The sequence below is a fragment of the Kogia breviceps genome, chromosome 15 (assembly GCF_026419965.1).
Source record: "Kogia breviceps isolate mKogBre1 chromosome 15, mKogBre1 haplotype 1, whole genome shotgun sequence".
NCBI classification, from domain to species: Eukaryota; Metazoa; Chordata; class Mammalia; order Artiodactyla; family Physeteridae; genus Kogia; species Kogia breviceps.
In genome coordinates this window covers 73,843,115-73,869,702 of record NC_081324.1, presented here as the reverse complement: position 1 = coordinate 73,869,702, position 26,588 = coordinate 73,843,115, and the positions used below count along the sequence as shown (strand labels likewise).

The 26,588-nt window shown below is 52.4% G+C and overlaps 1 protein-coding gene across 36 annotated transcripts in view; it reads right to left on the bottom strand.

Moving 5' to 3' along the window:
• PXN (paxillin) overlaps positions 1-26,588 on the bottom strand; it is a 44,593-nt gene that overhangs the window by 10,060 nt on the left and 7,945 nt on the right. For 13 of the 36 annotated variants that reach the window (XM_067015381.1, XM_067015355.1, XM_059040508.2 and 10 more), the window contains exons 2-5: positions 1,815-2,041; positions 1,408-1,523; positions 863-999; positions 567-768 (exon numbers count right to left, since the gene is read on the bottom strand). In XM_067015381.1, the coding sequence (XP_066871482.1) occupies positions 567-768; positions 863-999; positions 1,408-1,523; positions 1,815-2,041 (682 nt within the window). Of the gene's footprint in view, positions 1-566; positions 769-862; positions 1,000-1,407; positions 1,524-1,814; positions 2,042-3,480; positions 3,642-7,175; positions 7,409-7,730; positions 7,935-8,002; positions 8,238-14,647; positions 14,750-26,588 lie in introns of those variants that run through there. The other 23 variants (XM_067015356.1, XM_067015360.1, XM_067015357.1 and 20 more) reach the window with 17 other exon arrangements.

Here is a 26,588-nt window from a genome sequence, read left to right as displayed (position 1 = left end):
CAAGCCTGCCTGTTCAACAAGCCCCAGCATCCTGTGTATCCTCCACAACACTGCACATACATGTGAAGTTGTTCCAACAACACAGTAACACCAAGGAGAGCTAAGACTCGGTAGACACTTACCATGGGTCCTGTGTGCCCGTGCTTTACGTGTGTTATTGGGTCTCACCCCTACTGAGGTAGGTGGTCTTATCCCCCTTATCCCATTTCGCCCTATCCCATTCTACAGATGGGAAAACAAAGGCTTGAGAGACAACACTTAGTAAGTGCACAGCCAAGATGTGACCCCTATTGTGTGGCTCCAAAGCCTGTGCTGACAGTTGCTGGGCTACAGGTGCCCTCAGCGTGCAGTGTCTGTCCTTCCTGATGGATAGTGAGTGGCTCATTGAAGGCAGGCCTGGTGTCTGCGTGACTTGTCACCATCCCCCAAGGCCTGGTGCAGGGCCTGGCAAACAACAGGCACTTCAGAGGGAACGGGTGACACTGGGGATGAGATGGCAGACCCTGGAGCACGAGACGAGCTGGGCGAGACCTTCCCTTGCCTGGGAGGGCCCAGTGGAGACTCACACAGGGCTGGGCACTGAGCTCTCCAGCTCATCCAAGAGACTCTCCACGCTGGGCCGCACGTCCTCCAGGCCCCGGCCTCCGTTCCGCTTGGGCTTCTCTTTGGTCAGTGGCCCAGCTTTGCCCCCCAGTGGGCTGTTATTCTCCGGGATGCCGTAGTGGGGGCTCAGAGCCCCAGACAGTGGGGGGCTTGAGTTGGCCTCATCTTGGGAGAAGGAAAGAGAAAAGCTGCTCAGCCCTGAGCCCTGCAGGGATCCAGAGGCCAGCAGGTGGGCCTGGTGGGCCTGACCTAGTCCTACCTGCAGGGAAGCCTGGCGGGTTATGCTGCACGGCGTTCAGCTCCAGAAGCAGGCGGTCGAGTTCAGAAAGGTTGCTGCCCAAGGAGGAGCTCATGACGGTGGGTGAAGGCTCGGCCGACTTCTGCTTGTTGGGGAAGCTTTGAGAGGCAAAGGGAAGACCTCGGTGAGAGACACTCCCCAGCTCTGGCGGCCCCAAAATCCTCAAGGAGAATAAGGCAGAGAGGATACAGCGTCTCCACCAGCCAGAGGACGGAGAGCAGGGAAGTGATGTGGCAAGAAGAGGGGAGGTAGGAAGTCTTGCTTCAGTTCTTGAACCTTCCTCAATGCAGGGCGATGTGAGAGCCAGCCCAGCTGCTGCACGGTGATGGCAGATAAGGCCCCCGGGCCAGTTGAGAGGCCTTCTGCCGTCTAACCCAGTGACCCTTGAGGCAGAATCCCCCTCCCCTCCGGCGCTGTGCCGTGCCTGCCGTGCCTGTCCCTGGCCTCAGTGGCCTCTGCCCGCAGATGCGCAGTATTCCCAAGCAGGGGGAGGAGCTGGGCAGTACCTGTACACGTGCTCTTCCTCACCGGCTCGGGGACACGGAAGGCCGACGCCGTCCTGGGGGTTGGAGGCACTGGAAGTTTTAGCACTGGAGCCGTACACGGGGGACGGGGATGGAGGCTGCAGGAAGGACAGTGCTCAGAGCCTCCCCGGGGAGGAAAAGGAACAGCCCGAGTCACCCCCGGAAGGCTCCTGCTCACAGCCAGTCTCACCAGGGAGTTTCCACACTCTGACCAGGAGACAGGTGATTAACACTTGGTCACTGCCCCCTCACGTGGTTGCTGCGGGTGGGGAAAGCCAGAGGCTTCCCGCCTCTTCTCCCCACTTCCCTGATCGCTGGCTCTCCGAGCCACTGCCAGACAAGCTCCTTGTGCCCTGAAGCTGACTTCCGAGCCCCTGTCCCCACCTTACCTGCTGGTGGATGAATCGGGAGGTGCTCGGCTGCCACTGGTCTAAGGGGTCAAGGACCGTGCCATTGAGGGCCTCGCTGGACGGGGGTGGAGGGACAGGGGGTGGCACGGCAATCTCCTGGTATGTGTGGTTTCCTGTCGGGTACGAGTAGGGGGTCTCCTCAGACAGGAACACAGGCCGTTTGGAGATGTGGGAGGTCGTGGACTCCAAGTCTGCCAGCAGGGCGTCTGCAGAGAGAAGGCGCGGGGAGCAGGTAAGAAAATGGATCCTGGGGACTAAGTCTCCAGTGGCAGCGCCCTCCCTGCCTACACCCAAGAGTTAATGACTTCTGAGCACCTGCCCCGCCCATGGGAGAAGTGACCAGCCTCAGGAAGGTACCAGCCCAGATCAGCCTGGCTAAGAACAGCTCCCAAAGCTCTTCTCCCCAGCCAAGAAGGTACTCTGGAGGCTCCTGGGGCTGCCCTGAGGGCTCTCCTACCTCTGGGAGCCGGGCACCTGCGTTTCCTCCTGACGGGGCTGTGCAGCTGGCTGGCTGGCCGCCTGGAACCCGCACTCTGACTCCGCAGGGCAAGGCGGAGAGAACGGGTGGGAGGGGCCCCACGTCACGGGGAGGGGCCTGGGCGATGCCAGGTCCCACCTAATTTCCAAGAGCTTAAGCCAGCTCAGCCCCCAGCCTGGAGGGGCCCCTGGGGTGGTACCTGCCCTCCTGACCAGGTAGAAGCCGAACCTCAGGCTCCAAGCTCCTCCCGAGTCTCGGGACTGCCGGTGAGGAGTGTGAGGGACAAGGCCGGTGCAGTGTCCCACCACCCCCACCCCCGTCAGCAGAGAGGGGCAGGACTGCCCTGTAGGCTGTTTCTGCGGAAGCCTGGCAAGCAGCCTGGCCCCAGAGGCTCCAGGGCCCCACTATTCTGATTTTAACAGCAGCAAGGCAGCCGAAATCAGCCCTCAAGTGCAAGCTTCCGCAGCCCACAGGGGGCCCTGCATCTCCCCAGTCCCCAGACAAGAAGGGTACAGCTGGAGGGGTGGGGGCAGGAGCTGCTGATCCTGCCCTCCTGGGACCTTCAACAGCCCCAGAGCCTGGCCCTACATGCCATGCCCTCATTCCTGCTGTGCCACAGACTAGTTCACTCTCCCCCCACTGCTGGCCTGCTGCAGTGGGGGAACTCGGTCCCTGGCCCTTGTGATAATAATCACCAGAAAGCAATGGCTGGATCATGGCTGTTTACTAGTAACAGGCAACGTGTTGGGCACGTTGCATACGTGGTCTCAGTTAATCCTTGTAATACCCCATGAAGTTGGAATTCTCACCCTCCCTTTACAGACAGGGAAACCGGCTTCAAGAGGTGGTGGGACTGGCCCCAAATAACAAAGCCGGTAAGTGACAGGACTGGCTCCTCAGAGGCCCCAAACCCCAAAAATCTGCCCTGCAAGAGGCTGCTGTGATCACACGATGGTGCCAGATTTAAACAGTACAACTTCCTGAATGACAGGGCCCAAGCTCTGAGGGCTGCCAGTCTGATCCTTCCTGGTGGCCCTGTCCCCAACCCCACCCCTGCTCAAAGGAAGTAAGAAAGAAACAAAGGCCTCACCCAGGGCCTGGGTCTGTGGGCCCACACCTCCCAGCTACGTGCCCTGATGTCCTATGCCCAAGGCTGGCAGCATCTACCCCAGGCTCCTACCCAGCTGATCAGAAGCTTCTTCCAAGGCCCGGGATGTCTCTGACTTCCAAGGAAGGTCAGTTCCTGCAGCCCCCGACTCCTCCAGGTCCTCTGGAAGAAGTCTGACTTCCTATCTCTAGCAAACCGGAACTAGAGGGAGTCTGTGTGTCTAGGTAACAGTGGAAAAGGAACAAGTGTCCAGGGCCAATCCCAGTGGCCTCTCCAAGGCCACACCTGCTGCCTTGGCTTCACAGGCGTCCTGGCTTCCTCTGGGCCCAAGCCAGCAGGAGGGTTGGGGTCCCTCCTTCTCCATCATGGGCAGAGCCAGCCCCCAACAAGTGCAAGTCCAGTAGGGGTAACAAGGTCAGCTGTCATGCTTGAATGCCCACCACGTGCCAGGAGTTTCACCTGTGTCACCTCTCTTCCTCCTCATGATACCACTAGCACAGATGGCAAAACTGAGGTTCAGAGAGGCAGAGGCACATCTCTCCACACTGCCTGAGCTGGCTGAAGTGACACCGCTGGGACCTGAACTCGGGTCTCTCGGGCTCCACTCAACAGAAGACAGAAGGTTAAGCTTCCTCGTCAAACCTTCTGAGCCAGGGACACCACCAGCCTCTGCACCAAACACCTTCTCCCACCTCACTCATGACCTGACTCCAAGCCTGGCTTACTGGTTCACGGATGGATTCTGGTTTATGATTTAAACAGGCTCTTTTCAACACAGATACATCTGTTGGTCAAAAGGACCAGTCCTGGGGGGGTAGAGACAAAAGATCTGTCAAGTTGAGCCAGACCTGAGTTCAGTCCCAGCTCCTCTATCTACACTACCCACAGCCACAGAGCAAATCACTTAGCTCCCCACCTCACAGCACTGGTGTGAGGTTTATATGGGAAAGCAGATGCTATAGTACACGGGAAGCTGCAAACACCACATCTCATGTGCTTTGTGAAATTCAGGAAAAGATTTTCCTCCAAGGAGGTCAGGTTGGGTTGCAAAGTGCTGACTTCTCCTAAGTCCTCTATGGGTAGGATCTGGGCAAGACAAGAAAAGGGCAACTTTGAAGAGAAAAGCAAAAGCAAAGTAATAAAGTAACATTCAGGGGCTTCCCTGGTGGCGCAGTGGTTCAGAGTCCGCCTACTGATGCAGGGGACATGGGTTCGTGCCCCGGTCCGGGAGGATCCCACATGTCGCGGAGCAGCTGGGCCCGTGAGCCATGGCCGCTGAGCCTGAGCATCCGGAGCCTGTGCTCAGCAATGGGAGAGGCCACAACAGTGAGAGGCCCACGAACCGCAAAAAAAAAAAAAAAGTAACTTTCAAAGGGAAACATGTGGGGACTTCCCTGGTGGTCCGGTGGTAGAGAATCCACCTTACAACGCAGGGGACGTGGGTTCAATCCCTGGTCAGGGAACTAAGATCCCACATGCCGCGGGTCAATTAAGCCCGCGTGCCACAACTACTCAGTTCGTGCACCTCAACTAGAGAGCCTGCGTGCCGCAAACTACAAAGCCCATGCACCCTGGAGTGCGTGCCACAACTAGAGAGAGAAAATCCGCGCGCCGCAACAAAAGATCCCGCATGCCTCAACTAAGATCCGACACAGCCAAAAATGAATAAAATAAATAATAAATCCTTTTTAAAACACCCCCAAAACAGAGTGAAACATCTGTGGATGTCAGAGAGCGGAGGCACACCACTGTCCAAACTTGTGTCAGAGTGAGAGTTAGGACATGTACAGCCACCGGTTCTGTGGTGTACTTCCTCCTCTCTCTCCATCCTTGGTGTTTGCTCTGTGATAGACAGGACTTGGTGCCACTGTCCCACCAAACCCCTCACAAGCACAAGCGCCTCAGGGGAGAGCCAGGAATACAGGAGGCACGGAGGAGTACTCGCTGGCCTCTACTTTGGATTCCTATGGGTGCCGAGGCCTGCTATCTCCCCACAGGCTGCAAAATGGTGATGGGCCAAAGTCTCCTTGCAAGCTCCTCCCCGGCCTGAGTAAACAGAGGCAGCAGATGGAGTCCACTTGCAGTCCACAGCGGGGCCGGGGGTGGGGGGAAGGTCCCCAGTTTTCAGCTACAGTTACTGCCTGGTGCCAGCTCTGAATACCCTAGGGGCAGGCTCAGGATTCCTTCTACACATACCCTGAAGAAGGTGTCAGAGAAAATGGTGCCACATTTGGAGGATAGCTTCCATACACACAGAAGCAGTAAGCAGTCGGGGCTCACTCATTCAGCCTACGGAAGGCCTTAGACTTCCTCAGCATCGCTCCACTAAGCTTCTGGGTCCAGGCCTGAGACCACCGGAACAAGTCAGAGCGACTAGGACCACGCTAGTCACCCTGGGGAAAGAGCTCTCTCTGGGGCTTCCCTTTTCCTTGCCCTTTCTGGAGGAAATCACCCTAGATTCTGCAGGCTTTTTGCCTCCCCAGACCAGCTGATGCAGGCTCTGTCACTTCCATCCAAGAAGAGGGAAAGCCCAGGTCTCTGGGAGTCTATCCAGTGTATGTGTGGAGAGGGAGATTTCCCCTTTCGAAACTGGGGATGCAGGAGTTAATGTAAAGTTTCCAGTCCACCAGAGAGCAACCAGCTTGTAGCGCCCTGGAAGCGAAGGGGTGCGGACCATCCTCCGCTGCCCGCCAGAGGGAGCTATTGGCCCGTCGGCTCTCCGCCACGGGGAGTAACCGAAGGTAACCTCGAGCAATCACGGAATTTTAGAGCCGGGGAAGACCCGGGAGCCCCCAGCCGGCCATGGGTGCACCGGGAAAGTTTCAGTGCCAGAGAATGCCTGACTGAGCTGGAGGGACGGAGCAGGCTGTGAGGAGGAGCACAACAGCGCGGGGCGGGGGCGGGGGCGGGGGGGGGGGGCAAGCCTCTGGGCCGTGCCTGAAGCACACATCATTTGAAGGCGTGACTCGAGAGTGACACAAGAGACAGACGCATGCCCTAGCTTCCACTGCCCAGCGGCTGCACCTAAGCAGCCACTCAGAGGGGTTGTGGCTTCCACTGAGAGGCTACCCAAGGGCAAGCAGGTGGGTGGGCACAGCGCACGGGTCCAGGACAAGGTGAAAGGCCCTCCCCTGGGCCCCAGCAACCAGCAGCCAAGCACAGTCCTGCGGACCGGGCGGGGGTGGGGTAGCCGCTGGCTCTGCAGCCCTGAGGGGGTTAAGACTCAGGTGTCCAGGCTCTGCGCTGGGAGAGGGAGGAGACTCAGGGGCCCGGTCGGGCTGCATTCCAGGGCAAATGCTGCAGCTGCGCCCCTCATATTCCCAGATCAGCAAAGGCGCCCAGGATGGAGGGAGTCCCAGGCCCCCTCACATCCCCAACATAGGGGATCTCCGCCAGACTGAGGTTTGGGGGCCTGGGCTGACCCACAGACACACGGCGGCCCAATAATAAGTTAAACAGACTCAACTAACCACCTCCACCTCCACCCCCAACTGGAGTATAAAGTATAAAGTCAAGCCTCTTTCATAAGCCTGGCTTCCTCCTACCCAAGCCCGGCAACTTCTTAGTATGTGATAAAGACTATCAAGATCAGAGGCCTAGAGCTGGATGGACGCCAAAGAGAGTGAGATAAAGGGCCATCCAGGCTCTCTCAAATGTTGGGGGGGGGGGGGGGGCAGGGGCGGCGGGCACGCGGTTACCAGAGCGATTTCATTCTCCCTCCCAGGGTCTGAGGACATGAGATGTTAGAACTCACACAGCGGAATTCTGAGTCACACAAACTCTGCTCTGTGGCCAAGTTGCTCGTCCAGGCTGCTTAACTGCTCCTGTACCTCGGTTTCCTTGTCCGTCCAATGGGAATTCCACCACCTTACTCACAGGAGTAAGGATTACATGAGAGAGTGGATATAAAGTGCCTGCTTTAGCACAGTGCCTAGAATAGAGCACACGCTCAGTAGATGGAGTTCCCTCCCAGAGAGATGGTTAGCCCTGGAGGGGAAGGAGAAAAGCGCTTCAACATCCTGAAGGCAAAGGATGTTGCAACTCTAGATCATCAGTTAGGGGCACCATTCTGAGGAAAACAAAGTCACCATGGAGAAGCCGGCCCAGCAGATCTTCATGATGGGGCAGGTACATGTGGGGCATCATCCCATCCCAGAGTTCACAGGCTCCCCTGCCACACCAACGCTAGGCCGATCTAAAAGAGGTGGGGTCCTTTGGCCACCAGGAAGACCCCAGCTTGACATGCCTTATGTTCTTGATACCTAGCCTAGAAGAGGCCCACAGTAAGAACAAGGCTCAGCTCACCCACCTTCTTCCTGCAGGCCAGTGTAACTCAGCTTTCGCGGCCCAGGCAGGTGTTTCCTTGGGAGCTGAGAAGCAGAAGGAAGGTGCAGCAAACGCTGCCCTGAGAGCTCCGGCACAGCCATAAGGGACTGCCACTGCACAAGGCCTTCCCAGGTCAGGGCCAACTGTCCACTCCCTCCATTTATGGTGAGACCCAGACTCTCACAGAGACAGCAGCAGCTTGGTGAGTCCCTTCCCCACCAGACCTGGAGAAACCCAGCCTTTCAGCCTGCCTACCTTGCTGGGTTCAGAACTGTGAGCAAGAGAGGTTTCGGCCCCCCTGCTGACCACCTGTGCAGGCTTGGTGGCCTCAAGTGTCAGAGGAAAAGCTGCCCAGCCTCCTTACAGCTGCCCAAGCTCAGTACATAAGCAGTGAGCGGGGCTCGGCCCTTCCTAAGGAAGGATCTGTGTAAACAGCAGGACCGGCTCCCCTCTACGGGGTAGTCTCATCTCGGCCCCTCTGCTGAGACTCTTCCAGATTAGGAAGGAGAGCAGGACGAGAAGGCGGGTCTCCCCCTCCCCCAGCCCTGAGCATGTGAGCACTTAGAGCAGAGGTAATCTAATCCAGGGCAGCAGGGCACTTTTACATGGTGAGTAACTCCCCAGGAATGGGGAGCTGGGTATATTTATCCTGATAACTGTCCTGGGAGGAAAGACAGATCTGTGACCAGTAACCGCCAATCTACAATTTAGGCCAGATCTGCTCTGCACTACCCAGCCCGGGGACCCAGGGACTGGACACTGACTAGGAACTCAATCTCCTGAAGGGGCCTCCCCTGCCAATTTGGGTTCTTGTCAACTGACTGCCTCCTCTCCAAGAATTAAGGGGCCCTGTCTATCTTGCTTGATGTCGTATCCCCCGCAGGTAGAATGAATGGCTGAATGACAGCGGGACTGTGAGGACGAGGAAGATGGGGAAGGAGCCGCGAACAGAGAAAGTAGCCAGTGCCAGGATGCTGTGATTCCAGGCCCAGCCTGCTGGGTGCCCGTCATCGGGTCGGGCATCTTCTCTAGCAGTAAAACGGGCAGAACCCAATTTGTTCCCATGCCTGATAGCAAGCTCTGAGGAGGAGATAACATAATTTTGGGTGAAATTTACACAGAACCTTTCTGGAGCTCTTCGGAGTTTGTCTAAATCCAAGATATTGCTATTATCTGAATCCCAGACAGCGAACTGCTCTCCCTAAGGGGATGGAGGAGAAACAATCAATACTGTAGTGTCATTTAAATATTTAATAGCCGTGCCTGGAGGTTATGAAGACTCAGCCACCATTCTCCTCCGCTGACTCATGCCTCACTCAACAGGAACTGCCATTTTACTCTCAGCCCTGAAGGAAGTGTGGGCTGGGGGTGACACACAGGAAACCAGGGGAGACGGCCAGGAGTCTTCCAAGCTGCTGCTCGGAGAGGTGGGAGGCCGCCCTTTGGAGAAGGCGTTTCTTGCCTGGGCTTCCCACATGCCTTAGGAGGGCGGTTTCCTGTCTGCCCTTCCTTGCAGGGGCTGACACAACATGAGTGTGTAGGCAGGTTGGCTCTCTTTACTGGGTGCCTGGCTGGTGCCCAAGGTCACAGAGCACAGGTAACCAGAGACACGAGAGAATAAAGGCGGAAAGGAAACTCCAGAGGTCACCCCGAGCTCCAGGCAGAAGCCCAACTGTGCCAGGCCCCATCTCACTGGGCACCCACACAGGACCCCCCCAGTGACCAGGCCCTGGGCCACGGTGGCTTCCCCATCTGATGGGGCTCCAGCAGGTTAAGCAGCAACAGGTGGGAGAAGCCGCCCAGGTATACTTTGCACACCTCCACCACCCCAAGATGGGCACAGCAGCAGGTCCAGGCTGACTGGACAGTGGAGTCTCATTTCTGTTGTAAATAACTCATCTCTGGGTCCAGGATCAGCGGGCCCCACCCTCGCCCAGAGGGCCCAGAACCCCGTGGACGCATTTCATTGGTCAGATTTCATCACCTCCTCGGGTCACCCAGAGACTCTGGACTTTTTTAAGGTCGTGTCTAGGGTCCAACTCCAGGCCCACCCCTCGGTTCCTTCAAAGGGTAAAACGTGGATTTACATACAACAAGATAGACAGCCTCGAACCCAGGCGGCTCAGGGGCTGGAATTTTTCTCAGCTATTCCAAATCCACCCAATCCATTCCTGCAATCTGGGCTCTTTGTGGCAAGTCGGTCTGTTGCAGAGCAGGGCGGCTCCGGGGGCCTCTCACCCCTGCTAATCATCAACAGAGGTTAGGAGGGGCTTAGAAGTGAGTCATCCGCCCTACAGAGACCCAAACAGAAAGTTCAAAAGTTGGCCTGTTCCAGGAATGAGCTGTAGTCTTTTCCCAATGTTTGTGGATTTCATAGCACTACTTACCCCCTCTTGACCAGTCCAGCTCTGACTAATGAACACGGCTCTGGCAGCTAGGCCATTTCCTGACCGCACTCTCTTGCCGGCCTTCCCCGGTTCTCCTATAGCACCTGTGATATCCTGCGGCCCTCTTCCAGCTCCCCACATGTCACTGTCACCAAGCACCATCAGTTCTTCCTTCACGGGGCCTCTCCCCTTTACTTGCCTCCCTTTCTATCACAGGAAGCCAACTCAGACCGGCATCTGAATCTACGCTCGGCCCCTTCTCGAACTTGCCGGCAGCACCTGCCCTGCGCACTCCCATTCTAACCCTTGCAGCAGATGCCAGCAGTGTGAACTTGAAACCTCACCCCTTCTGTGCGGGTCCACTAGACCGCTTGCCCTCTGAGGGCAGGAACCTCCTCTCCCCTTGCTAGATCCACAGCGCGAATACCCTCATGAGCCTCTCGGACAGTGACTGGACGATTGCCAAGCAAAAGAGAGTCAGGACACTCAGCCATCATGACCCTCTATGCCTACAGAATGAGATCGGAACCCCTGGGGTTGGCATTCTGGTCTTGAGCCTCTCAGAACACAGCCCCGACTGTCCTGTACCTTCTCGGACCACTCACTGCAACCTGCCTCGCTGGCCAAATTGGGCCCCCTCTTCCCTTTCCCCAGCAAAGCGCCTTTATTCACAGCACTGAACATGCCTCCCACCCCCATCATCTACAGGGATATCCACACCCCCAGGGGGAGTGTGGAGGCCAGGGACACAGGTAAACCCAGAACACCTTCTGAGGATCAAACTGACTCAGAAGCAAGAAATTGAAATCACTGCCTTAAATTAAAAGGCTACTTTATGGAGTCAGGTGCAAAATGCAAATGAATTATAAGATAAGAACTGAGGCTTCAGAGAGACATTTTATACATGCACATGGGGGCTTAGATGACATTTAAGCAGCCCCACAAAGCCATCCTATCCATACCATAGATCTGTCTTCCCATGTGGCGTTGGGAGCTGGGACAATCACATAGCTCTCTCTATAACCCTCCTGGCATCCCAGCCTGCATGGCAGCATGGCCGAGTGGAAAGAACGGCCCTTCAAGTAGAGAGGGGGACAGGTTCAAATCCACACCACTCACCAGGCTGGGTGGCAATTCTGGGCTTTAGTTACTCAGATAGCTCATGGAGCACAGGGTGAGTAATCAATGAAAAAGTGTGCGAAAACCACCACGGCTGGGGAGAGCCTCGCAGGCCTCCCGCTGTGACACAAGGAGACACTTGGTAAAGAAACCCGCATCATGGCATCATGGCATCATTGCCTTTCATCTCCCTAAGGATGGGAGGGGGAGGAGGCGGAGCCAGGGACTGCAGCCAGGAAACTTGGGAGCTGTGACAGGTCTGTCACTAACTCGGGCCTCCTTGCTGAGCAAACCACTGACCTCATCCCTCTGTTCCTTGGGTTCATTCCAAGTCCTCCTCAGAGAACATCAGCTGAGCCCAGAAACCTCCAACTCACTCCCTAGCAAGGACAGAGGCGAGAGCGAGAAGTTACAGGGCTCCAACACCTCCCAGCCCCATGCCAGCTCTGCCACCTGCTGGGAAGTCACTGCTGTCTGAGAGCTCTGTGGCACTGAACCTGGAATCTCAGCAATAGAAGGAGCTCTCAGTCTCTGACCTCCCAGAGCAAGCCCAGGGCACAGCAGCCTTTGCTCCTGCCACTGAGGCTCCGAGCCCTGCAGAGTGCCACAAAGGAACCTAAAGACAGGGCCGCGTGACCAGAAAGAAGCTCAGACAGGGGGGCACGGGGAGAAACGTGCGGGCCTCACAACCCCATTTTATAGATGAGGACAAAGAGGCTCAGAGATGTCTGATGAGTACGCTCTGCAGCCTGGCAGCGTCTCCCACCCCCACGAGGACAGCTCTGCCTAACTGCAGAGCTCACCCATGTTCCTTCCATGATACCCCACTGGGAGAGGAACATCGCTGTCAGCAGCTGTCCCTTAGTCTGCCTGTCACCACTTTCCACACTCTCCGTTTTCAAAGCGCCAGTCTCCAGAGCCCCTGGAGCAATCCAAGAAGGCTGGCCACTGGGGTGCCCTTCCACTCCGGCCTCTGCTGGGGCCCTTGCTCTGGGCCTCCCTTCTTGTCTGTGCCCCTCAGGCAGGGCCCTGTGCCACAGATGAGCCCCTAGTGGTGGCACAGGGAGCTCCATGTTCTAGGCTAACTCGTTGCCTGGTAGGTCTACTTGCAAGAGTGTTTTCCACCCTGTTGCCCATCCAAACATCATGATGCAAGATGGGGCTGGCCCCAGGTGCTGACCTCCACCCTCTTCTTATCTGCACAGATTGAGGAGCCTGGGCCATTGTCCTGGGGTACAGTGGCTCCCCAGCCTCCACCAGAATCAGGCAGAGGTGGCAAGAGAATCATCAGGAGACAGACTGGCAGTCAAGGCTCCACTGAAGGTACCACACAGCCAACTGAGGGAGGAACAAAGAATCTCTCGCATGATGTACAATCAATCAGCCTGAGGTGTGCCACCACCTGTCCTTAGCTAAGGATCATAAAGTATGGACATTTGCTATTTATTTGCTTTCGCTGTTTGAAAATAAGCTTAAGTGGGTTCATGACTGTCAGCCCACCCACGTGTGTTCCAATATGCTTTCCTGAGGGAGAGAAAGAGCTGGGAGGTGCTCAGAACCCCAGGCAGCACCCTCCAGAAGAAGGATGGGCAGCTCAAGTATCATCTGGAGGGGCTGACACTACAGAACACAGCTGGAACCACTATCTGAGACAGTCAAGAGCAGAGAAGAAGGGGCAGAGGGGGCAAGAAAGAGCCAGGGCCAGTGGCCTCCAGTTGACCCTCAATTACACTTTCACTTCCCTAGAGGTATCAATGTCATCCAGCCCCGGTCTTCCCAGTTTCACAAGTTTGGAAGCCATCTGCTTGGTTTGGGGCAAGACAAAATTCTTGGGCTGCCTGACTGACTGTTGGTACCTCCTGAGTAAGGGAGGAGCCCTAAGTCTTGTCCCAGTCCTTCCCAAGCTCCCCACACAGGCCCTGGTGGGATGGTGTCGCTGATCTACAAAGGAGAGATGCTTCCAGCCATTTCCTGAGGGGGTCAAGACAAATTTCTCTGGAAGCCCATATCCTTGCTGACTCTTTGCACTGGGAATTCGGCCTCTTCCTGGACAGGGAGGCCACAGTCCTCACGACTTTAGCTAACAAGAGTCACACTGGGAAACCACAAGAGAAAAGAAGGAGGGAAAGACTTGCCTGAAAGTAAAAGCATACAAGGACTGTCAGTCTCGCTGGCAGGGCTCACATGTAGGGACATCAAGGTACAGAGGAGGAGGACGGGGTGGGAAGAGAACCAAAATAAGCCCCTGTAGTCCACCAGCGAGAAGCCTACCAGCCCCAGAACTGAAGCAGAGAGCCAAGCAGATGCCAAGCCTCACGGAAGAACCGAACAGGATGGTCTGTGCCCCAGGGCTCACGTGGCAGAAAAGGTCCCAGGGCTCAGCTTGGCTGGGCATGGCTGGCCTCCCTCCACTATGCCCAGCTGGTTATATCAGGAGATTGGCCAGGGTGGTGGGGGAAGTATCCATCTCAGCCCCGCTTTGGGTTTTATAGGAGGAGACATCTGGGGCTCTTGGGAATCCAACCCAGCAGAACCAGGACAGATGGCAAGAGCGGCACCCCCCCCAACCCCCCCTCACCACAACCAGAGAAAGCCCACGTGCAGCAACGAAGACCCAACACAGCCATAAATGAATGAATGAATGAATGAATTTTTTTTTTTTTTAAAGTACAAGTCTCCTTATGGTTACCAGAGGAGAAAGCAGGGGAGGGATAAATTTGGAATTTGGGATTAACAGATCCACACTACTATATATAAAAGAGATAAACAAGGACATACTGTACAGCACAGGGAACTATATTCAATATCTTATAATAACCTATAATGGAAAAGAATCTGAAAAAGAAGATATATATAACTGAAGCACTTTGCTATACACCTGAAACATTGTAAATCAACTATACTTCAATAAAAAAATTAAACTTAAAAAAAAAGTGCAAGTCTCTATCCCCATCCACCCCTCCCTGTTGTACCCCGAAATGTGAGGTCTCCCTCCGTGGGCACCGTCCCTTGCAGGGAGTTGGAGGCGGGGGATGCCTGGTCCCCCACTCCACTGTCCTACCCCACACGTAGTTGAGGTAGGAGCTGGGACGAGAGGAGTCAAGTCTCACTGGCTGTGAACAAAGACTCCTGTTTCCACGTGAGAGGGACAAACTTCAAAACCCAGGCCCAAAGCGCAGCCATGGCGCTCTGGCCTGGCGTCCAGGTCCTCTGAGGGAAGATCCCAGGGGTGGTGCCACCCTTAGAGCCAAGGGCAGTTCAGTGTGCAGTGGCCGACAGCAGGAAGTGCCAGCAGCCACTGGGGGTGGGGCAGTGGGGTTGAGCCCAGCCGCTCAGGTCCAGGAGCACAGACTCCCGGAGTAAGTAAGTTCCTTACTTGCCCATGCCTACCTACCTTTCTGGTGAAATAGGAACCACACATGGCTAAGGTTGGCCCAGATAATCTTCCAAGAGCTCTTTCAAGTAATGAACTCTGATTCTTCTTCCAGAGGGGATTCTAGAGGCAGCAGGAGCCAGAGAAGGGGGGTTAAAGGAGGCAACAGAGAATATGGCAGACGCCACCAGCCTTAGGGCCTGCATGCTGCATCCCACCACACAACTCCCTGGATGTGTTTGTGGGGTTTTTATTGGCCATGGGATCTTAGTTCCCCGACGAGGGATCGAACCGACCAAGGATGGAACCCATACCCCCGGCCCCCTGCAGTGGAGGTCCCTGTTTGTGCTTTTAAAAGAAATCTGAGTTAGTCTTAATAAATTGAGAGATTTCACATGACAGCCAGATTGTCTGGCTTCCCAGGAGCAGTCAGAAGAGCTAGCAATAGGGGTCTACTTACCTGCAGGGCCACCACTGGCTGTAGCATGAAATCTAATGCCCTTTCTTTTTGGCCCACTCCAACCATTCACAACACCCACCGGCCTCAGCAAGTATGTGAGTTTGCAAGGAAATGCAGTGTGGGTTTTGTAGTTGGAAAACTTCTAAGTCCCAGCTCTGCCACTTGCTGGCACTGCACCTCTTTGAGCTCAGTTCCTACATCTGTAGACTGGGTATGATAACAGCCTCTAACATCATAGGGATGGGGGAATTCTCCAGGACCTGCCTCCTCCTGTCCTTCCATCCCTCTCCCTGGGTGCCGCCTCACCTTTACCCGCGGTGGCCCCGATAATGTCTAAAAACACCATGCTGGGCACAGAGGTGACAAAAATACAATGTCTGGGGACTCCCCTGGTGGTCCAGTGGTTAAGACTCCGTGCTTCCACTGCAGGGGCCTGGGTTCAATCCCTGGTCAGGAAACTAAGATTCCTCATGCCACACGGCGCGGCCAAAAAACAAGTGACAAAACAAAACACTGTCTGTCCCCACAGAGCGCTAACTAGTGGAAGACTATCATAATCTGGGCCAGGGGGAGAAAGCAGAGGTTTTTTCCAGGCACAGGAAGGAACAGAGGCAGAGGTGAGACACAGCCTGGCAGACCGAGGGGGCTGGAGCACAAGTCCCAGCTTGGGGGAAGAGGAGCACAGGACCTGCTGTGGAGTCTGGACTTACAAGGGCAAACCGTAGGGGGAGGGAACACAGGACCAGACTTGCGTTTTAGAACAGTGTGTGCAGGGGAGCCAGGAGGGAGGCGGGGCTTGACCAGAGGCGGCCCAAGAGTCACAATGCTCTAAATAAAACTAGGCGAAATCAAGGAGACCTGGTAATTGAGTGGCTATGAAGACAGAGGAGTACAGGATGCCTCCCACGTTTGTTTCCTGCGGGAGGACGGAACATCCACCAGATGAGATAGGGCAGGTGGGAGGAGAAGCAGGGCCTCAGGGAAGAAGGCACACAGGAGAGTCACGGTGACTAGGGCAGCGATCTGGGACAGGCAGAGCCACGGGGCTACCCAAGCCCAAGGGCCTTTCTTTTCCCCTGGCCAAGCCACCTCTGACTCTCTCCGGGGCCCAGGAAGCAGAGGTTTGGGGAACGATACGGTGCTGCCACTCCTGTGTGGTCAGGGAGGCTCTGGCCCGGGTGTGGGGAAGCTGTAAACTGCGTGCAGCCAGCTCTGGACTTCTCAGAGTGCTCACCCCTCCCTCAGCCCACTCCCGCGGTGCCCAAGTCCAGCCCTGAAATCCAAATATAAAGCTGCCTCCAGCCCCTGACAGCCCCCCTCCGGAAGAGGGGTAAAGTCAAGTGTGTTATCACAGGAACCAGGTCCTTCCTGTCACACAAGCATACAGGCTCACCACTGGGGCCAGCGGGCCCAGGACACAATCTCAGGCCCCAAACTCTTGTGGAAATGCCCTTCAGAACTGGCCCAGGGCTCCACCCCAGCTGAGCCAGGGAAGAATTTGCACTGACAGAGTTCAACACCTGACTGGAGGATAACAGAAGCCCCAGAGGCTGGCCCCACCTCAACTGCCATACGGAGGCCACCCAAAAAGGTCATTCCACTAGGGAAACAAAGGCTAGCGACTGTCCGTGGCCTTGTCGCTCAGGCTAAGTTTGATGAGTTTGTAAGATCCTGTTGGGACAACACACGGTGCCACAGCAGAGCCCATGAACTTGTTAGCACATACACACAAAAGCCTCCTCCCTCCAGGCCTTTGCACATGCTGTGCCGTCCACTCTCCCGTCTTCTTTTCCAGGCTAAATCCTTTCTTATCCCTTGAGACTCATCACAGTTCAGTTTCCTCTTCTGCAACACGAGTATAAAAAGGATCCGTTCTACCTACCTAAATAAATAGGAAAGCGTGGTTTCTATGCCGGGGGGGTCTCTTCTGTAAGAGATTTCCAAATCTTATTATGGAAAATAAACATTTTGGAGGGGGTGGGGATTCCAGCTTTTTTATTTTTCCCCTTTTACACAAAACAAAGTAGAAATAATACAGGATTAAAACTGCAAAAGTAGTTAATTGGTAGAACACACATACACAAAAAAATCCAGACAGGAAGACAAGCCTGCTTACAATGAGGAAACACATATAAATTAACGTAGTTTGGGGACTTCCCTGGCACTCCAGTGGTTAGGACTCCATGCTCCCGATGCAGGGGGTACGGGTTCGAGCCCGGGTTGGGGAACTAAGATCCCTCATGCTGCATGGCATGGCCAAAAAAAAAAAAAAAGTCAAACATATGCTACATGGGTGACAGTGTTTATAGCAACATTGAAATGGAGAAGACAACACTTATTTAGGGACAGATAAACCACAATGTACAGGTTTTACAGCATCTTCTGTAAGAGATTCCCAAATCTTATTATGGAAATCCTTATGATTTATATAAAGGATGAAAATGTGGGGCTTTTCTAAATGTCAAGACTCCAGTTAAAATAAACACACATCAAAGAGTCAGCTTAGGGGCTTCCCTGGTGGCGCAGTGGTTGGGAGTCCGCCTGCCAATGCAGGGGACACGGGTTCGTGCCCGGGTCCAGGAAGATCCCACATGCCGTGGAGCGGCTAGGCCAGTGAGCCATGGCCGCTGAGCCTGCACATCCGGAGCCTGTGCTCCACAACAGGAGAGGCCACAACAGTGAGAGGCCCGCATACACACACACAAAAAAAAGAGTCAGCTTAGGGTACCATTTCCTCCAGGAAGCCCTCTCTGACCACATTCCTGGCACAGGATTCCAGGTTCCTCTCCTTTGAGTTCCAAAGCACCGTGCACATCCCCTATGAGAGCACATACCAAACCGGTAGGAACTGTCTGCCTGAGTGCCTCTGTCCCACCAGCCTGTGACAGCTCATTAAAGGCAGGGAGTCTGTCTCCATCTATCTTTACCTCCTTGCATCGAGCAGAGCCCAGCCCCACCAAGCCCATCTGTTGCCGAGACCTGCTCACCACTGCAGTCCATGCCACTCTGGGCTTCCATGAGCGCACAATACATGCCAAGCACCATGTGGGCCAGCAACACATAAGCACAGGGCCCAAGCCCTCCCTCCTTTTCTATCCCAGGAAATTTCCCTCTACTGTGATCTAGTTACCTCTCCAACCAGCACCACTCCTGCCCTTTAAAGAAAAAAAAAAAAAAAAAATCAAAGGAACACTGCACAAGACTTTGTGGCCTGAGCAGAGCAGCCCCTGGTGGGTACCTAAGGTTTCAACTCACTGTGTGGCCTGTCTGGCTTCCTCTGTGGGTGGGGGAGGGCAGGTCAGGGAAGGGAGCTGGCTCACAAGAGTGAGACAGCTGGCGGGAATCTGGTACCCGGGCAGCCAGGCCCTGGGGCTGGTGGCACTTTCACTTGGCACTGGAGGGGGAGGAGGAGGGCAAGGAGGAACAGGGAGAAATGCAGCCCCAGCATCCTGTGGATCGGATCCTGTCACACCTCTCCCTGTGGGGCAGAGGAGCAGGAGATGGGAGCTGGAATGTGTGGATTTTCTGAACCCTGGACCACTGGAATGTGTTAGCAACACCAGCCATGGGGCTCTGTAGTTGGACCAGCTGGTAGCATCATTGATTATCACCACTGAGCTACAGATGAGACAGCCAAAAAGCACGCACGGATTAGCGATGCAGAGGGAAGCTCCAGAGGCAGGGGAAACTCGCCAGGAAAAGAAAGAGGACGACAAGTTTTTGGATGAGAAACTGAGAGAGAGAGGAAGGGAAAAAAATAATGTTTTGCAAACATTTTTGTTAATCTCTTTAGACTTAAAAAAAGCCCTTTTTACAAAGGAACAAAGAGTTCCAGAAATAGTAAATTTGTGGGTAAATGTAAAAGCCTAGCAACATAGTGTGGGTTTTATAATATAAGTAGAAGTAAGATTTATGACAACAATAACACAAAAGACGGGAGGGGAGAATGGAAATATCTATACTGTTGTAAGGTTCTTACATTATATGTGAAGTGGTTTATGATTTGAAGGTAGACTGTATTAAGTTAAACCTGTAAACCATACAGCAACCGTGAAAAAAAAATAAACCAATGAAGTACAGCCAAATAAGCCAACAGTGGAGATAAAACGGAATCTTAAAAGATACACCATGAATGCAAAAGAAGGCAGGAAAAGAAGAAAGAATAAAGAACAAATGGTAGAAACAGAAAACAAGTGACAAGATGGTAAACTTACACCCAATTGTGTTGATAATTACTTTAAATGTTAGAAGGTCTATACACTCCAATTAAAAGGTAGAGATTGTCAGACTGGATAAAAATGCAAGATTCAAAATAAGCTGCCTATGAAAAACACTTTAAATATAAAGACACAGATAAACAGTTCCTACCAGTTTGACAGGTATAAAACAATGGAGAAAAATATACCACACTCACACTAATATCAAGAAAACTGGAGTGGTTCTGTGAAAATCAGACGATGTGGACTTCCAGAAAGGAATATTATTAGAGATAAAGAAAGACACTTCATAATGATAAAAAGTCAGTTCGTCATGAACATGTAATAGTCCTAAACACATACACATCCAATAACTGAGCTTCAAACCAGATAAAGCTAAAATCGACAGAAATGAAAGGAAAGAAAGACAAATCCACAATCGTAGCTGGAGAGTTCAACTCTCTCGTTGACAAAGCTCAGCAATTGAGAAAAAAAAAACTTTCAAAAGGAAGCCAAAGGAAGATATAATCAAATAACCAGAAAGCTGTAGAGCAGCAGGACGGAGAACCCACAGAGGGCTGAAGCAGAAGTGGCTGGGGGACACCAAGGAGCAGGAAAGGCTCCTCTCTTTTTGCTGGGCCCACAGATCTCACCCAGAGGGGAGGGAGACATACCAACTGACACTATACTTCCCAGTGACAAATCTGGGTGGGAGGGCAGTGTTCACACCTGTCATGCATCTGTTTGATCATTTCCTCAATCACTACACTCCCAAGCACACTGTGATACACATACACACGAAATACACACATGCACACACACCAGCCTGTCTCCGTCGCCTCCTTCCTCCCCAGCGGCATCTCTGAGTGGGAATCAGAACAGTCTACAGGAATCAAAGGGGGCTGTATGGGACAGTGGCTTACAGCAGTCTCTGGATTCCAATCCCAGCTCAGCCACTTACCAGCGATTCACTTCAGGCAAGTCACTTACCCTCTTCGTGGTTTAGCATCTGCATCTATAAGAATACCTACTTCAAAGGGATGTTGTGAGGAAAAAAAATATGGTAACGTAAGTCAGGCACTTAGATCTGTGCCCGGCACAGGGTAAATGTTATATTAATGCTGGTAACTGGTATCCCAATTATGTAAATACATATGCACCAAAGAGATTATACAGAAATGCATTAAAACAGTTATTGTGGTTATCTCTGGACGATTATCTCCCTGAGTTTTCATTATTTCCTTCTTTGTGCATCTCTGTACTTTTTAAGTTCTTCTACAATGAATGTGTATAACACTGATAATCAGTATTTTTAAAAAGTTAAATATTAAAAGGAACATGAATATAATTAGTCCTTTTCATAGGCATTTACAACAACATAGTAAAATAAACTTTAAAAACAATGAGGAAAACTACTATATATAAAATAGATAAGCACAAGGATTTACTGTGTAGCACAGGGAATTATACCCAAAATCTTGTAATAACCTATATTGGAATATAATCTGCGAAAGAAACCCCAAAGAACAAAAAACTGAATCACTATGCTGTACACCTGAAACTAACAAAATATTACTGTAAATAAACTTGAATTTAAAAAAGAGAGGAAGGGACTTCCCTGATGGTCCAGTGGCTAAGACTCTGTGCTCCCAATGCAGGGGGCCCAGGTTCGATCCCAGGTCAGGGAACTAGATCCCACATACCACAATAAGAGCCCACATGCCACAACTAAAGATCCCGCATGCCTCAACTAAAGAACTGGCGTGCTGCAACTAAAGAACTGGCGTGCTGCTACTAAGGAACCGGCATGCCACAACTAAAGAACCCGCATGCCCCAACTAAAGAAACTGCATGCCCCTGTGAAGATTCCACATGCTACAAGGAAGATCCCGCACGTGGCAACAAAGATCCCACATGCTGCAACTAAGACCTGGCGCAGCCAAATAAATAAATAAATAAATTTTTTTAATCAAAAAAAGACGAGAGAAAAAAGAACAATGAAGAGATATAGACATAAAAGATTTGAAAACAGGTATTCAGATAAATACTTGAACAAGAATGTTCATAGCAGCACTATTCACAATAGCCAAAAGGTGGAAATAACCCAAATGTCCGTCAACAAATGAATGGGTAAACAAAATGTGGTCTATCTATACAATGGAATATTATTCAGCCATTAAAAAGGGATGAAGTACCGATACATGCTATGACATGAGTGAACCTCAAAAACATTATGCTAAGTGAAATAAGCCAATAACTAAAGGCCAGGTATTGTATCATTCCATTTATACAAAATGTCCAAAATAGGCAAATCCATCGAGACAGAACGCAGATTAGTAGCTGCCAGGGATTATGGGGAGGGAGTAAAGGGAAGTGACTGCTTAACAGATACAGGGACTCCTTTGGTGGTGATGAAAATGTTCTGAACTAGACAGAGGTGATGGTTGCACAAATTGTGAATGTCCTAAATGCCATTGAATTGTATACTTTAGAGTGGCTAATTTTAAGTTATGTGAATTTCATCTTAGTTTTAAAAAAGTGAAGGGTATGTATATCACATGCATGCTTATGTATTTACAAATGTGTAGAAGATGGGTGGGTAAGATACGCAGTAAACTGTTAACCACAGTTACCCCTGGTGGGAGAAGGAAGGAAGGAAGGACTTTCACTCTGTACCTTTTTCTTTTTTGTTTTTACAATAGGTATGTATCTTCTTTGACATAAAAACCTTTACAAAGTTAAGTAACAATACTGGTTACAAAATGGCATGATTGAGGCTACACTGTGGCAAGTGTGTGGTTCTAGAAATGAAGAAAACTAGGAACCCGGATATTCCCCAGGAAGGTCTAGAAAGAGGGAAAAAAGCACAGGCTTGTTGTGCTATTAAGTGTCCCAGGCAAGTACTTTCTCCTCAGAGGGTCTCAGTTTGTCCCTCTGTAAAACAGGTGGGTTGAACCTCATAAGTGATTTTCAAATGATTTTACATTTTTATTTTCAAATTTTTGAAAAACCACAAAACCCCTTTTGCAACTGCAGTCTTCAGTGGAAGCCCAATATATAAACAGATACGAAGTGAGCAGCTCTGACTGAAGAGGTGATCGGCAGAGACCCCAACCACAGGAGTGGGTGACATCCTAAGGCCCCTTCCACTCTAAGAAAGACTGAATCGGGCTTCCCTGGTGGCGCAGTGGTTAAGAATCCGCCTGCCAATGCAGGGGACACGGGTTCGAGCCCTGGTCCGGGAAGATCCCACATGCCATGGAGCAACTAAGCCCGTGTGCCACAACTACTGAAGCCTGTGCACCTAGAGCCCACAACAAGAGAATCCACCGCAATGAGAAGCCCACGCACCGCAATGAAGAGTAGCTCCCATTCTGTGCAACTAGAGAAAGCCCACGTGCAGCAACAAAGACCCAATGCAGCCAAAAATAAATTAATTAATTTTTTTTTAAAAAGATTAAAAAAAAAGAAAAGAAAGACTGAATCAGTCCAGAACCACAGAGAAGGGAGTGCTGACTGGTCACACACAACAGAACATTTGGAGGAAAATCTCACAGGCAGTAGAAGCAGGGAGAAGAGAATGGGCAGAGCCGGGGTGAAGCCCAAGCCAGCGACGAGGAAAGGAGCTGCTACCAGCAATGCCATCAACAGCCAGCGACCAGCAAGCCCAGGGTCCCCCAGGGGCAGATGAGCTGTGACACTCCTGGCCCCATGCCTCTGTCCGAGATCAGGCAGATAGATAATAGCTGTCTCCAGGTCAGAATTCCTGCTGCACTAAGGGTGCAAACAGGATGTTTGGGAACAGATGATCACAAGCGACCACAGGAAGCATGACAACCACCTCCAGGTGACACTCCTCTTCTTCCCCAGCTTGTTTCTGACGTGGCTGCCTCAGCAGAGCAGGCTAAAAGACTTCCAGCGCGGCTCTCCAAAGACAGAGAAGAGGCGGGAATTCTTGGAAAGTTTAGGACAGGGCAGAAGAGACCATCTGAGGGGTTCAGACAGGGAGGAAACAAGGCCACCGAGCTATCTCAACAGCTCCCTCACCCCAAAGATGCAGCTAGGCTGACGCTCCTAAGGACGGTGAGGAAACCACACATCCACTTGTGAGGACATAGAACTTTCCAAGATGGGCAGCATGTAACCAAGCGAGCCCAGGAGGGCACCAGGTCAGGTCTCCGACGAGGCACAAGTGTAGTGTGCCAGGCACCGTGGCCGCTCCTTCACCCCCGCCCCAGAGGAGCCAGCCCCATGTGGCTGTCCTGCAGCTCACCAGTGATGAGAACCCACCCCAGCCAGTCAGCAGAGTCCAGAGGGAGTCCACGGGGCGAATGGTAAATCCTGAGGAAACCAAGTGCAGGCTGTGGGACACTCCCATTTCCACCCAAGGAAGAGGAATATTCCTGGAAACAGAGAGCAAGGAAAGGCCTGGCCACAACTCTCTGAGCCACTTCAAACCTGAATGTTTGAATGGGGTCTGGGACTGACCCAACAGATCGGCTGCCCTTAAATGGGTACAGAGGCAGACAGGGGGAAGCCTAGGTACTGGGTCCACTCGGCTGGCAAAAGTCACAGTTCACGGCCCAGAAAACCAAACTCTCCCTCGTTCTACTGCTACTAGGAGCCTCACTGGCCTAGACCCATCCTGGGAGGTTTTGTAGATGTCACAGACCATCCTTTACAGCTTGCCTTGGCCAGAGGAAGGGCTGCGAGTTCTGGGAGAAGCCCTGCACTGATCCCAGAGCAGCTCTCTGGCCACTCTCAAATTTTAGCCTTAGATGAGCAATCAGTATAAACCAAGCCACCAAACAACCTCTTCCCCCACTGCTTCCTCCTCAAAGCCACGGAAGAGGCTCAGGGGAAGCGAGATGTCACATAATCAAAACCCAACTTAACACCACCAGCACCAGGACATGACCATTTCACCCACAGAGCAGAGCCCCAAACGCTCGTCCTCACCCCACAGGGCCACGAAGGGTCCCAAATCACATTCTCGGGGGAGCTAACAGAACTCAGAATCCTCCCCCAGGCCCAGCTGAATGGCCATCCAGGTATATGTGCTCTAAATGCCCGCCGCCAAGGCCACAGCAGACACAGGCAGCAGAGTTGTCAGATGGAAAGGTGACACAGAAAGCCAACCCCCCCAAAGCAATGTCTAGATTATTCCAGGGAATAATAATAAGAATGATAATCGTTACTGTTTATTGAGTACTTCACAGCATTTCAGGAAATGCGCCTGTTTTACAGATGAGGGGACTGAGGCTCAGGGTATAAGGTGACCTGTCAAGGTCACACAGTTGGCAAGTGGCAGCTCGGATACAGACCCAGGAGAGGAGGGGCTGATAGGCAAGCCTGTGTTCTGTCTGTGGCACTATGCTGCCTCCCCACCTGCCTGGAACCCAGAGGGTTTCTGGCTCAGATTCTCCAGTGGAGGAAGTGGTTTGCTAGAGGTTCAGCATCATGGTGGGTGTCTGCAGTTCATACTCATTTAATCATCAGCCACCTTCAAATATTTATTAAGCAACCGTAGAGAGAACCCAGCCATACTCGGAGATTAGAGACACTTGAACAGCAGATAAGATCCCTGTCTTCAATGGGCTTACAGGGCAGAGGGGGAGACAAAAGGAAAAAAAGCCCAGTGTACACAGATCTGTGAAGTTACAGTGAAGCGGGAGGGACAAGAGGTTGACTAGTGTTAACCGGAAAACCTTCTCAAGAAGGTGAGTGCAGTTGAGACATTAAGGGCCGAGAGTGAAAGGAGACGGACAGGTCAGGAGGCTATTTTCTGCAACATGGACAAGGGTCCAGACTTCGGGCAGAGCTAAGTGCTTGGAGTGGTCAGAAGTCAAATCTAACTCAGAGAATGCAGTTCAAGAAACCCCCTAGGCTTCCCTGGTTGTGCAGTGGTTGAGTCCGCCAGCCGATGTAGGGGACACTGGTTCGTGCCCCGGTCTGGGAAGATCCCACATGCCACAGAGCGGCTGGGCCCGTGAACCATGGCCGCTGGGCCTGTGCATCTGGAGCCTGTGCTCCACAACGGGAGAGGCCACAACAGTGAGGGGCCCGCATACGGCAAAAAAAAAAAAAAAGAAACCCCCTAGACTTGGCAACTGTGTGTTTGCTGTAAATTCAGGGCAGAATGAAAGCATTTTTAGAACCTTCCAAAGTGGGCCCGCTGCAGGCAACAGAGAGGGCTGATGCAAGGGCGGGAGCTGTAGAATTCAACAAACCAATGCCATGAAGAATGGGCGTCTAGTGTGGCTGACTCTGATTTTTCGAAAGAAATAACATACGGATTTTTGGGTGCAATCTCCTGATACTTTAAATGCTGCCAACTAATTCAGAATATTTTTAAATACCACGCAGGCCAAGTAACACAGGTCTGCAGGCCAAATCCAACCTGCGAATTCCCATCTCTGCGTTAAGGTTTCCAACATGAAGAACCAAAAAGGGAAGGGGTTGGGCACTCAAAGACCTAAGATCAAGTTTTTGCAACATTATCTGTGGTGATACTGGGTGTGACCTCTTCCTCTATGTGCCCTGAGCTGCAGTTTAGCTTCCTCATCTGTAAAATGGGGGAAGCTACCACATACCCCAAAGGGCTGTTGTCAGAATCATCAACAATGACAAAGCACGTGAACGTTTCTAAACCTTAAAATGTTGCAGAAATGGGGCTTCCCTGGTGGCGCAGTGGTTAAGAATCCCCCTGCCAATGCTGGGACACGGGTTTGAGCCCCGGTCCTGGAAGATCCCACATGCTGTGGAGCAACTAAGCCCGTGCGCCACAACTACTGAGCCTACACTCTAGAGCCTGCGAGCCACAACTACTGAGCCTGTGTGCCACAACTACTGAAGCCCGTGCGCCTAGAGCCCATGCTCTGCAGAGAGAGAAGCCACCACAATGAGAAGTCTGCACACCACGATGAAGAGTAGCCCCCACTCACCGCAACTAGAGAAAGCCCGCGCGTAGCAATGAAGACCCAATGTAGCCAAAAATAAATAAATAAATAAAATAAATTTTAAACTGTTGCAGAAATGGTTTAACACAGGCCAAGAGAAGGGAAGGGGCAATAACAGAGAGAGCAGACAACAAATGAGGCCGTGAAGAAAGAGTGAGAAGGAAATGAGCTGGGTCTTTGCTGGCGCGCAGACCGGAAGAATCTGGACAATAGAATCCACGTCAGGGGTGGAAATATAAATTTAGGAGTTGCCAACATACCAGTGATAAAAGAGGTCACGCAAGTAGATAAATTGACCTGGGTACCTAGGAGAGAAACAGGGGAGCCCAGAAAAAGCCTTTGGGAAA